Source organism: Lonchura striata, chromosome 33 (assembly GCF_046129695.1).
Source record: "Lonchura striata isolate bLonStr1 chromosome 33, bLonStr1.mat, whole genome shotgun sequence".
In the NCBI taxonomy this organism is placed as follows: Eukaryota; Metazoa; Chordata; class Aves; order Passeriformes; family Estrildidae; genus Lonchura; species Lonchura striata.
This window is the reverse complement of record NC_134635.1, coordinates 1,562,795-1,575,155: the sequence shown is the minus strand read 5'-3', so window position 1 is coordinate 1,575,155 and position 12,361 is coordinate 1,562,795. Positions and strand designations below refer to the sequence as shown.

General features: G+C 66.4%; 2 protein-coding genes across 2 annotated transcripts; one reads left to right on the top strand and one right to left on the bottom strand.

Moving 5' to 3' along the window:
* Positions 1 to 16: 16 nt before the first annotated feature.
* On the bottom strand, positions 17 to 2,847 carry METTL25B (methyltransferase like 25B). Its single transcript, XM_077789390.1, has 6 exons — positions 2,585 to 2,847; positions 1,943 to 2,233; positions 1,804 to 1,866; positions 1,055 to 1,731; positions 306 to 493; positions 17 to 206 (listed from the first exon to the last, which is right to left on the bottom strand). The coding sequence occupies exons 1-6, from the start codon at positions 2,840 to 2,842 to the stop codon at positions 34 to 36; spliced, it is 1,650 nt and encodes a 549-aa protein (XP_077645516.1). The 5' UTR covers positions 2,843 to 2,847; the 3' UTR covers positions 17 to 33.
* A 1,481-nt stretch (positions 2,848 to 4,328) lies between these two features.
* ISG20L2 (interferon stimulated exonuclease gene 20 like 2) lies at positions 4,329 to 8,959 on the top strand. The gene is made up of 4 exons (XM_077789346.1): positions 4,329 to 4,333; positions 4,999 to 5,697; positions 7,468 to 7,668; positions 8,212 to 8,959. The coding sequence occupies exons 2-4, from the start codon at positions 5,020 to 5,022 to the stop codon at positions 8,323 to 8,325; spliced, it is 993 nt and encodes a 330-aa protein (XP_077645472.1). The 5' UTR covers positions 4,329 to 4,333; positions 4,999 to 5,019; the 3' UTR covers positions 8,326 to 8,959.
* Positions 8,960 to 12,361: the final 3,402 nt, after the last annotated feature.

Sequence of the window (12,361 nt, the reverse complement as noted above, 5' to 3'; positions counted from 1 at the left end):
CGCACCCAGCCCCGGAGCGTAAAAATCCTGCGTTTATTGTGGGTTGTGGCGGCTCTGCTCCTCCTGGGGGGACTCTGCTTCCTCCACATCCTCATCCTCGCCGCCCCTGTCCAGCACCGTGGCCAGCGGGGTCCGTGCGGCCACCAGCACCAGGTTCCTCGGGGAGAAGCGGGGGTTGAAGAGGGGCACGAGGGCACAGTGGAAACCTGGGAAAAAGGCAAAGGAGAGTTGAGAACACAGAGAGGGGTCCAGGGAGAGAGGGAACGGGAGGGGAGGGTCGCCCTGGCGGCCGTGCCCGTGCCCACCTTGCTCCCGCAAGTAGAGCAGCCGGTCGAGCAGGATGAGGGTCTCCACGGCAGGTGCCAGGAGCTGCCCCAGGGTGCAGAATGCCACCACCTTGTGCTGCTGCTCCAGCATGGCCCCCACAGCCTCCGAGTCCAGCTGGAACTCTGCTGGGTCCAGCCCTGCCAGGGGCAGCCCCAGCTGGGCGTATCTGTCATAAAAGAGGGCAGGGAGTCCCAGGCAGGACCCCCCATCCCCAAATTCCTGAGGAGGGTCCCAGAAGGGAGTTCTACCCCTCCCCAGTCTCACTGCGGGGCCAGGAGGGGCACAGGAGGTTGATCCCATTCCCCACAGTCAAGAAGAGGGTCCCAAAAGGGGGCTCCCCCTCCCCAAATTCACTGCAGGGCCAGGATGGACACAGGAGGTTGAACCCATTCCCCACACTCACAGAGGGTCCCAAAAGGGGGTTCCCCCTCCCCAAATTCACTGACACAGGAGGTTGACCCCGTTCCCCACAGTCATGAAGAGGGTCCCAAAAGGGGGTTCCCTCTCCCCAGACTCACTGCAGGGCCAGGAGGGTGTCCCCACTCCCTAAACTCACAAGGAGAACTCCAGAAAAGGGTCCTCTCTCCCCAAACTCATGGGGGGCTAGCAGACATCCCAGAAACGGCTCCTCCACCCCCAAACTCGGGCAGCGCCAGCAGATCTCCCCCAAAGCTCCCTGGGGAGCACCAGGGGGGATGCAGGAGGGGATCCCCCTGCCCAAACTCACTGGGGGAAGCTGAGGCCATGAGCCTTCCTGCCCGGCTGCAGGCCCAGGTGCCTCTTGGCGGGGTCGGCGGCGCGGATCAGGCTCTCGAGCGTGGCGCGGTAGCAGTGGGCACGCAGGTGGGCACTGCCCCCGAGCAGCCGCCCCTCGAACTCCTCCAGCGCGTGGCACGCCGCCTCCCGTGCCCGGTAGGACAGCTGGTGGCCCGGTAACGCCGCCACCGAGGCGCTCAGGGGGTAGCCAGGGGGCTGCTGCGGGGCGGTCGACAGCTTCATGTAGCAGCAGCCCACCAAGGCCACGGCAGCCACGGCGGGGCTGCGGGCGAAGTGGCACAGCAGGGCCGGGCCGAGGTCCCCGCAGGCGTGGAGCCCCGTCAGCAGCACCCGCCCCCCGTCCTCGGAGCCCCCCGGGCCCCCCAGCGGGTTCCGGGCAGCGGGGCCGGCTCCTGGCGGCTCGGGGGGCAGCAGGAACTCCCCCCAGGGGGCTGCGGGGTCCAGGCGGCCGGCCAGGTGCTGGGGGGCGCGGGGGGTCAGGGGGCACGGCTGGGACCCCCTGGCTTTGCCCAGCTCCCGCAGCAGCTCCTGGTCAAAGCGCTGGGCCAGGCCCGCCAGGCGGGCGTCGCTCTCCACTGCGGTGACCTCCATGCCCAGCCCAAAGGCCAGGAACCGGGACAGGTGGCCCTGTGGGGGGACAGGAACTCAGCTGGGCTGGGGGGGACACCCCGGCACCCCTCGGTGCCCCCCAGCTCTTACCTGCCCCGCTCCGACGTCCACCACGCGCTGGCAGCCGGTGGCGCGGCTCAGCCGGCGCAGCAGCTGTGGGCGAGGGCGGCTCTTAGGGGGTCTTGGGGGGTGGCTGTGGGGGTCTCGGGGCGCAGGGAGGGGCACCCACCTCGCCCAGGAGCTGGATCTCGTGCTGCTTTTTGGGCTTGACGTGGCGGCGGAGCAGCGGGTGCAGCCGGCAGCTCTGGCACGGGGGGCGCGGGGGCCCGCGGGCGCGGCGCTGGGGCAGGGCCAGGGCGCGGGCAGCGGCGGCGAAGGCCAGCAGGGACAGGGGCCAGGCGGCCCCTGCGCCCCCCGCGCCGCCCCCCAGCAGCCCGGCCAGCTGCACCGGGCTGGCACCGGCCAGGGCGGGCTGCCAGGCTGGCGGCAGCTGTGCCCACAGGTCCTCGGTGAAGAAATCCTGCGGGGAGCAGCGGGGTCAGCGTGGGGAATGCAGCAAGAGGGGGGCACGGCTTGGGGGGCAGAGCTGGGGGGCACAGCTCAGCGGGCACAGCTTGGGTCACAGCTCAGGGGCACAGCCCAGGGAGTTCATAGCTTGGGGACACAGCTCAGAGGGAACAATTTGGGGGTCACAGCTTAGGGGGCACAGCCTGGGGGGCACAGCCCAGGGCACAGCTCAGGGGTCACAGCTCAGGGGGAACAACATGGGGGTCACAGCTCAGGGGCACAGCCTGGGAGGCACAGCTTGGGGTCACAGCTTGGAGGGCACAGCTTAGGGGGCACAGCCCGGGCACAGCCCTGGCACACTCACGATGACGAAGGCGTCGAGCAGGGGCCGGTAGAGCGTCAGCAGCTGGACGATGTGGGCGGCTCGGCGCTGCTCCGGGCACGGCCGGGGGGTGCCCTGGGGGGTGCCCTGGGGGGCGGCTGCCATGGCCCTGCCCTGTGAGGCCACCCTGGGGAAATGACACACGGAATAAATCCACAGCCTGGGGCACTGCTGGAGTGGCCATGTGTGGGAACTCAGAATGTCCCTCGGGCATTTTTGGATGTTCCAGGTCAGAAGCATTTGAGACCCTGGCACAGCTGGAAACAGCTGTGATTTTGGGTTTGAACCATGAAATGATTCACCAACCTTGCAGGAAGAACAAGAAATCACAAAAGTTTAGATATTAGAGTAAAAGTAGTAACAAAGTAAAGGGAAGAATTTTTGAGTGCTGTACAGGGGGGTTTTGGTTTTGTACATGGGGGTCAGAGGTTTTAAGATGGAGGAATTTGGGCCTGCCCTGTCCTCCCTCTTTCTCCTTCCTCACCTCCATGTTCTTGGTGATGTTGGCACTCACAGATTGGTTTAGAGTAGAAAAGCACCATTTAATATAGGTAAAATTGGGGGAAAACTATAAACATTTAACCTGTAATGTCCCATATAAAAGAGAGCAGCAGCCCTGGGTGGGGAGAGAAGAAGCAGTCGGGGTGAGAGAGGATGTCAGGGTGTGTGTGTGCCTCTGCCTGAGCTGTGAGCAAACCACAGCAGCCCAAGGAGAAAATCTTCTAGATAATTAGCAATAAAGTGCCTGAGACCAAACAACAGAGATTGCTGAGTTTTCTTTGGAAGCACAGGTTGGTGAAGTTTTCCACCACATGGAGCCACCCCTGACCTCGGGTGGGCTTTGACAGGATGTGTTGTCAGTGCCTGGCACAGGTGAGGTATCTCCCCAAAACCGTGTGCCCCGAGCCTCAGTCTGACCCACTCCTTTATGCACAAAGGTGTTCCATATGTAATAAATTACACTTCTTTATACATATGGCCCCGCCTGGCCTCTCCTCTCATGCTAAATAGTCCCATGCCCTATTTAGGCAGGCGTGGTTTGCCGTGGTGGTCCTGCGGGGGTCCCTGGTGGTCTCTTGAGGCTGAAGATCGAGGTCTTCTTCATGGGTGAACTTTGGGACTCTCCTGTGCTTTTGGTGCTAATCTGAGTACCTTGATCTGGGTTCTTTGTATATTTTGGTATTGGATTCTGGTATTCTGTATTTTTCTGGTGTTGCTCTTTATGCAAGAAGCTTCAGAAATCTGCATTTTTTCACGCCCTTTGCACCACGGCGGGGGTTTCTTAAGCAAAAGGTTAAAATCCAACACTTAACTCTACAAGCTAGCATTTAAACGCTTCATTCATTCCGTTAACTTAAAATAACTCCAAAAATTTGTTCCACCTCCACTCTCACCCCTCCCCGGCCCTGCCCCGCCATTCGCCACCCGCGTGACGTCACCGCGCAGTGACGTCACGCCCGAACGCGTCCCGCCATGACGTCACGCGGCTGTTACACCACCACCACCACCCCCCCCGCGTCCCGCACGGCGGCACTCACCCCCCGTACCCGTGACGTCACCGGGACACCGGGAATTGCGTCATGATGACGTCATTGGTCGCGTCATGGAGCCCCCGCCGCCGCGCCCGGCGCCGCCGAGTTCCCGCCGCGGCGCGCCCGGATGACGTCACTGCCGGTACCGGACGGCCGCGTGTTTCACGGGAACTTCCGGTTCCGGGGCGCGGAGGTGCGGGTGGGTCCCGGGGGTGTGTGCGGTACCGGGAGTCCCGGGGGTCGGGGATTGCCGGGACCGGGGTTCCAGGGGTCTCCGGTACCGGGAGTCCCGGGGGTCGGGGATTGGCGGGGGTCCCGGGGGGTCTCCGGTCAGGGGTCCTGGGAGTCAGAGATTGCCCAAGCCGGGGGTCTCCGGTACCGGGAGTTCCGGGTGTCGGGGATTGCCGGGACCGGGGGTTCCAGGGGTCTCCGGTACCGGGAGTCCTGGGGGTCGGGGATTGGCGGGGGTCCCGGGGGGTCTCCGGTCAGGGGTCCTGGGAGTCAGAGATTGCCCAAGCCGGGGGTCTCCGGTACCGGGAGTTCCGGGGGTCGGGAGTTGCCGGTACCGGGAGTCTCGGGGGTCTCCGGTCCCGGGGGTCTGGGGGTCTCCGGTACCGGGAGTTTCGGGGGTCGGGGATTGCCGGTACCGGGAGTCCCGGGTTCGGGGATTGCCGAGGGTCTCCGGTACCGGGAGTTCCGGGGGGCGGGGATTGCCTGTACCGGGAGTCCCGGGGGTCGGGGATTGCCGAGGGTCTCCGGTACCGGGAGTCCCGGGGGTCGGGGATTGCCGGGGGTCTCCGGTACCGGGGTCCCGGGGGTCCCGGTGCCGCGGGCCCCGGCGCTGAGCCGCCTCTCCGCCCGCAGCCTCCCCGGCGTGCCGCCGCCATGGACGATCTGATCCTCAACGTGGACTTGACCGCTCCCGAGCCGCGCCCGCAGAAGGAGCCGGGGAACGGAAAGCACCGGCGCTTCGTGCGGCGGCGACGGGAGCTGGAGCGCCGCGGCGTCCTGCGGCAGAAGCAGCTCCCGGCCGCACCGGGACGGCGCTCGGGGCCCAAAGCCCGGCGGCGCCGCAAGGAGAACGGCCCCGCCGCCGCCCCGCCGTGCCCCCCGGTGCCCCGGCACGGCCGCACCGAGGCTGAGACAAAGCGGAAGGCTCGGGGGACCGGCGGAGCTCCCCCGGTACCCCAGACTCGGAAGGCTCGGGGGACCGGCGGAGCTCCCCCGGTACCCCAGACTCGGAAGGCTCCGGGGACCGGTGCAGCCCCCCCGGTACCCCGGTCTCGGAAGGGTCGGGGGGCGGCTCGCAGCGCCCCCGAGAGCGGCGGCACCCCCCTGGTGCCCCACAAGCTGGTGGCCATGGACTGCGAGATGGTGGGCACGGGGCCCGGCGGGCGCACCAGCGCCCTGGCCCGGTGCAGCATCGTGGGCTACGGCGGGGACGTGCTCTACGACCGGTACGTGCGGCCCGAGGCGCCCATCGTGGACTACCGGACCCGCTGGAGCGGCATCCGCCGGCAGCACATGAACGGCGCCGTGCCCTTCCGCAGGGCGCAGCAGGAGGTGGGGTGGGGTGTGGGGTGGGGGCTGTGGAGATATAGGGTGGGGGGCATTGGGGACATGGGAGGTGGGGTGGGGGCTGTGGGGTGGGGGATATGGGGTGTAGGGCAGTGGGGACGGGGAGGTGGGTTGTGGGGTGGGGGTGTGGGGATGTGGGGTGCTGGGGACAGGGTGATGTGGGGTGGGGGCTGTGGGGACAGGGGATATGGGGTGTGGGACATTTGGGATATAGGGTGTGGGGTAGGGGGCTCTGGGGACAGGGGATGTGGGGTGGAGAGCTGTGGGGACACAGAATAAGGGGTGTGGGGCTGTGGAGACAGGGAGATGTGGGGAGGGGGCTGTGGGGACCGGGGGATATGGGGTGTGGGGCTGGGTTCTGGGGACAGGGAGATATGGGGTGTGGGGCACCAGGGACAGGGGATAAGGGGTGGTGGCTATGGAGACATGGGATATGGGGTGTGGGGCACTGGGGACAGGGGATATGGGGTGGGGGGCATTTGGGATGGGATATTGGTTAGGGGGCTGGGGAGACAGGGGATATGGAGTGGGGGCACTGGGGACAAGGGACATGGGGTGGGGGGTGCCGAGACACAGGATGTGGGGTGGTGGGTGCTGAGGACACGGGCTGTGAGGTGGGGTTTCTGGGGACATGGGGATATGGGGTGTGGGCTATGGAGACATGGGATATGGGGCACTGGGGACATGGGATATAGGGTGGGGGGCTGTGGGGCCAAGGGTGGGAGTGCAGGGGTGGGATTGGGGTGGCTGCAGGGTGAGGAGATGGGTGGGGGGCTGCAGGGCTTGGGATGGGGGGGGTTGGGGGGCTCAGGGCTGGGGATGAGGGTGGGATGAAGGGCTCAGGGCTGGGGATGGGGGAATGGGGGGCTCACTGCTGGGGATGGGGGGCTCAGGGCTGGGAATGAGGGTGGGATGGGGGGCTCAGGAGCACAGGGATTGTTCCTGGGGCACAGGGTTTGTCCCCAAGGCACAGGGGTTGTCCCTGCCCTGCCCTGTGGGGCACAGGGACTGTCCCCAAGGTACAGGGATTGTCCCCAAGGCACAGGGACTGTCCCTGCCCTGCCCCATGGGGCACAGGGATTGTCCCCAAGGCACAGGGACTGTCCCTGCCCTGCCCTGTGGGGCACAGGGATTGTCCCCTGTACCCCATGGTGGTCCTGTGCTCCCTGCCACACAGTGCTCAGGAACTGTCCCCACTGCCCTGTGGGGCACAGGGATTGTCCCCAAGGCACAGGGACTGTCCCTGCCCTGCCCCATGGGGCACAGGAACTGTCCCCACTCTGCCCTGTGGGGCACAGGGATTGTCCCCAAGGCACAGGGATTGTCCCCAAGGCACAGGGACTGTCCCCAAGGCACAGGGATTGTCCCTGCCCTGCCCCATGGGGCACAGGAACTGTCCCCACTCTGCCCCATGGGGCACAGGGACTGTCCCCAAGGCACAGGGACTGTCTCTGGGGCACAGGGACTGTCCCCAAGGCACAGGGATTGTCCCTGCCCTGCCTCATGGGGCCCAGACACTGTCTCCCCTGCCCTGTGGGGCACAGGGACTGTCCCCAAGGCACAGGGATTGTCCCTGGGGCACAGGGACTGTCCCCAAGGCACAGGGATTGTCCCTGGGGCACAGGGACTGTCCCCAAGGCACAGGGACTGTCCCCCCTGCCCCACGGGGCTGCCCCCGTTCCTGGTGGGGTGGCAGAAGCTTCCCACGGAGCGGGGCTGGCTGTGCTGGGGGCTCACCCCCCTGCTCCGCCGCAGGTCCTGCGGATCCTGGCGGGGAAGGTGGTGGTGGGCCACGCCATCCACAACGACTTCAAGGCGCTGCACTACTGCCACCCGCGGGCGCTGACGCGGGACACGGCGCAGATCCCGCTGCTGAACCGCCGTGCCGGCTTCCCCGAGAACGTGGCCGTGTCCCTCAAGCGCCTCACCAAGGCCCTGCTCAACCAGGACATCCAGGTGCCCGTGGGGACCCCAAAACCGTGCCAGGACACGGTGGGGAGGGAACGGGGGAGGTCCCAGGAACGCTGGAGCAAGGCTGCCCCGTGCCTCAGTTTCCCTTCCTTCAGCTCAATCCCTGCAGCCTCAAGAGATTTTTTTTCTTCTTTATGCACATCCCACAGCGTTTCCTTCACCTCCCCAGTTTTCTCTGCACCCCTAAATCTCCCTATATTCCCCTAAGCTCCCTGCATCCCGCCAGAGCTTCCTGTACCCCCAAATCTGCTTACATCCCCCCCATTCTGCCTGCACCCCTCCCACAGTTACTTGCCACCCCCTCATCTCCCTGCATCTGCCCACCCAATCCATCTGCAGCCCCCTGGAGCTGCCCATGTGCCCCAATCCACCCCAAATCGTGCACGCCAAATCTTCCTCACACCCTCACCTCCCTGCATCCCCCCCCTCCTGGCTGGGTGCGTTACCCCACAGCTGCCTTCACTCCCTCATCTCTGTATATCCCTCCCAAAAACGGGAGCTGTGGTGACTTCGTGTCCGTGTCCACAGGTGGGGAAAAGCGGCCACTCCTCGGTGGAAGATGCCCGAGCCACCATGGAGCTCTACAAGGTGGTGGAGGAGGAGTGGGAGCAGCACCTGCAGCAGAACCCGGAGCAGAAGTGACACCCTGGGGTGCTCAGAGTGACACCCCCAGCCCGGTTCTGCTTCAGGGGGTCCCGAAGTGACACCCCCAGCCCGGTCCTGCCTTTGTGGGGTCCCAAAGTGACACCCCCGGGCTGGTCCTCCCTTTGAGGGGGCTCAGAGTGACACTCCCGGCCTGGTCCTGCCTCTGGGGGGGCTCAGAGTGACGCCCCCAGCCTGATCCTACCTTTGAGGGGACCCAAAGTGACACCCCCAGCCCGGTCCTGCCTCTGGGGGGGTCCTAAAGTGACACCCCCGGGCTGGTCCTCCCTTTGGGGGAGCTCAGAGTGACACCCCCAGCCCGGTCCTGACTTTGGTGGGGGCTCAGAGTGACACCTCCAAACCTGGTCCTGCCTCTGGGGGGTCCCAAAGTGACACCCCCAGCCCAGTCCTGCCTTTTGGGGGCTCAGAGTGACACCCCCAGTCTGGTCCTGCCTCTAGGGGGGGGCTCAGAGTGACACCCCAGCCCGGACCTGCCTCTGGGGGGGTCCCACAGTGACGCACTCAGCCTGGTCCTGACTTTGGTGGGGGCTCAGAGTGACACCCCCAGCCCTCTTCTGCCACTGGGGAGACCCAAAGTGACACCCCAGCCTGATCCTGCCTTTGAGGGGACCCAAAGTGATGCCCCCCAGCCCGGTCCTGCCTCTGGGGGGTCCCAAAGTGACACCCCCAGCCCGGTCCTGACTTTGGGGGGGCTCAGAGTGACACCCCCAGCCCGGTCCTGCCTCTGGGGGGTCCCACAGTGACACCCCCAGCCCGGTCCTGACTTTGGGGGGTTCCGCCCCGCTGCCCCCAGGACCTGTGGAGGTTCTGGGCCGGTGCCTTCCCCCAGAGGGGTCTCTGGGGTTCTGCACCCCCCGAACACTTCGGGGCTGCTGCTGCTCCCGATCTGGGAGCGCCCTTGGGGCATCCTGAGCACAGCCCCCATCCCTGGGGCGTTGGGAATGGAGCGGGCTCCTTCCTCATCCCAAAACTACCTCTGTCAGCGCGGGGAGCTGCCGCTGGGACTCAGATCCCTCTGCAAAGTCTTTAATCGGTGGAGAAGTTCCACCTTCCTCGTTGTGCAAGGGGCGGCACAAAGCCGGGCACGGCGAGGCCGCATCCGCCGCCCGAGCCCCCCGCGCTGCCCCGGGGACACCCCCGGAGGGCGGCCGTAACCCGAAGGTGCCCGAGCCTTGCCGGGAACCGCTTTGAACTGAAAGGTTTATGTGCAAAAATCTAATTAAAAAGCAATGATTGAAGAGCTCTTCCCTTCGGTGGCGGCGGGGAGGAGCCCCCGGCCCCGGTGGGCGGGAGGGGGGGGTCCCTTACCGGGCCGTCACCCGGCACCCTCCGACATCTGTCCCGTGGGCTCTTCCTCCTCCTTCTCTTCTTCCTGGCGAGCTGGCCCCTTCCCCGACCCCCGCACCCCCTTTTCTGCCGGAACGGCTCCCCGGTGTCGCCGTGCCCGCGGCAGCTCCGGGAGCGGTGCCGGTGCCGGTGCCGGTGCCGGTGCCGAGCCCGCAGCCGCCCCCGCCGGGCTGGCCGCGGCCCCGAGCCCCCGTTGCGTCACTTTTTCCAGCATTTCCTCGTGTTTACGTGGCCGCGCTTGCTTCGAGCCCGAGGGAGGGTTTTGGGGGTACAACCTCCTTTTTTTGGGGATAAACGCGCGGGTCCGGGTCCCCCCGCGGTGCTGGAGAGCGAACAGCCGAGCATCCCCACGGGCCGGGAGCTTGCGGGGTTCTGGGGGTTCGTCCCTCCTGCTCCCGTCCCTGTGGGCCGGGTGGGGGTGGGAAAAGCTGTCAGAGCCCCAAAAAGCAGAGGAAGGTGGGAGGGCGGAGGAGCAGGCGGGAGCCTTTTGTGTCTGGGCCGGCTCTGGCGGTGATTAGGGGCTTTACAGCGGTTATAAATGGCCGGTCGTTAAAGGGGTTTACGGCCCTGGAAATGAGAAGCAGCCGGCCGGGCCCCAGCCCCCGGCGGGTGCGGGGTGCGGGTCAGGGTCCCGGGGGATCGCTGCAGTCTCACCCTGGGGTCCCTCCGAGTGGGGCTGGGCACAGGGCGCGGGCTGGAACAGGGACTGGGTTCCCGTGGCTGAGGAAGGGTCCCGGGACTGGGGCGAAGTCCCGGGACTGAGGAAAGGTCCCTGGGTCGGGCTGGATCAGGGTCTGGAACCAGGGCAGGGTCCTGGAGCTGAGTAAGGGTCTGGAACCAGGGCAGGCTCCTGGAGCTGAGTCCAGAATCAGGGCAGGGTCCTAAAGCTGAGTAAGGGTCCAGAACTAGGGCAGGGTCCTGGAGCTGGGTCTGGAACCAGGGCAGGGTCCTAAAGCTGAGTGGGGATCCGGAACCAGGGCAGGGTCCTGGAGCTGAGTAAGGGTCTGGAACCAGGCCAGGTTCCTGGAGCTGAGTCCCAGGCCAGGGCAGGCTCCTGGCACTGTGCAGGGATCCAGAACCAGGCCAGTCTCGTGCTGTGCAGGGATCCAGAACCAGGCCAGGCTCCTGGCGCTGGGTCCAGAACCAGGCCAGGCTCCTGGCACTGTGCAGGGATCCAGAACCAGGCCAGTCTCGTGCTGTGCAGGGATCCAGAACCAGGCCAGGCTCCTGGCGCTGGGTCCAGAACCAGGCCAGGCTCCTGGCACTGTGCAGGGATCCAGAACCAGGCCAGTCTCGTGCTGTGCAGGGATCCAGAACCAGGCCAGGCTCCTGGCACTGTGCAGGGATCCAGAACCAGGCCAGTCTCGTGCTGTGCAGGGATCCAGAACCAGACCGGCTCCTGGTGCTGTGCAGGGATCCAGAACCAGGCCCGGCTCCTGGCGCTGTGCAGGGATCCAGAACCCTGCCAGGCTCCTGGCGCTGTGCAGGGATCCAGAACCCTGCCAGGCTCCTGGTGCTGTGCAGGGATCCAGAACCAGGCCCGGCTCCTGGCGCTGTGCAGGGATCCAGAACCCTGCCAGGCTCCTGGTGCTGTGCAGGGATCCAGAACCCTGCCAGGCTCCTGGTGCTGTGCAGGGATCCAGAACCAGACCGGCTCCTGGCGCTGTGCAGGGATCCAGAACCAGGCCAGGCTCCTGGTGCTGTGCAGGGATCCAGAACCAGACCGGCTCCTGGCGCTGTGCAGGGGTCCAGAGCCAGGCCCGGCTCCCGCTGCGGGGCACGGCGGAGCTCTCGGGGCACGTGGGCTCCCTCCCGCCCCGCAGCCGGGGGTCCCAGCGGCCGCGGGGCCGGGGCCGGGCTCGGTCGCGCCGTCCAGCTGCGTTTCATTTCCGCAGCGGCCGCGGCCGTGGCCGGGGGCGGGGGCCGCGTCCCGCCAGCTGGGAAGGATTTGCGGGGACATGGGGCGGGGAGCACGGGTGACCTGCCCTTGCTCAGCCCTCAGCCCCCATGCTGGAGCCCCCCGTCTTCTCTCCCAGACTGGGGTGGCCCCCAACAGCTTTGGCTCCCGTATGGGGTGAGGGTACCCCGCACCCCCTCCCGGCTCGGGGGGAACATCCCCAAGCAGCCCCATCCTCCCACGAGGGGCTCTGGGGCACGGCAGTGGTTTTTGGGGGCTCCACGGGGGTCCCGATGGAGCCCTGCCTGGCCTGGGGGAGCCCCCCAGGGTTTGCGCTGAGGATTTCTGCGCTCCGTGAGGGTTTTTGCCGGGAAGGGGGTGCGGGCGGCGGATGGTGCCGGATGTTTCCGGAGGCTGAGCCGGGAATCGGTGCCCTTCCCAGGGGTGAGCGGCGCTCCGGGGGGGTTATTTAGGGCCAGTGGTTCGCCTGCTCGCCCCAGGGCTTCACCAGCACGGGAGGGAGAGGAGGGTGGGGTGCAAAGGCTTTATCCGCCCTTCCCTGCAGAATCCCTTCCAGATGTGGGGCTGCCGGCGCTGGCGCTCACGCCCCGCTGGCTCGTGGTACCCAGCAGGGCACGGGGGTGCCCCTGTAGGAGTTTGCAGGCAGATCCCACCCCAGACCCCTCCGCTCACTTATCCTGGAATGGAATTTTTTTTTTTTTTTTTTTTTTCCCCCCCGTTTCCCCCAGATTTGGAGCAAAGCCACAGCAC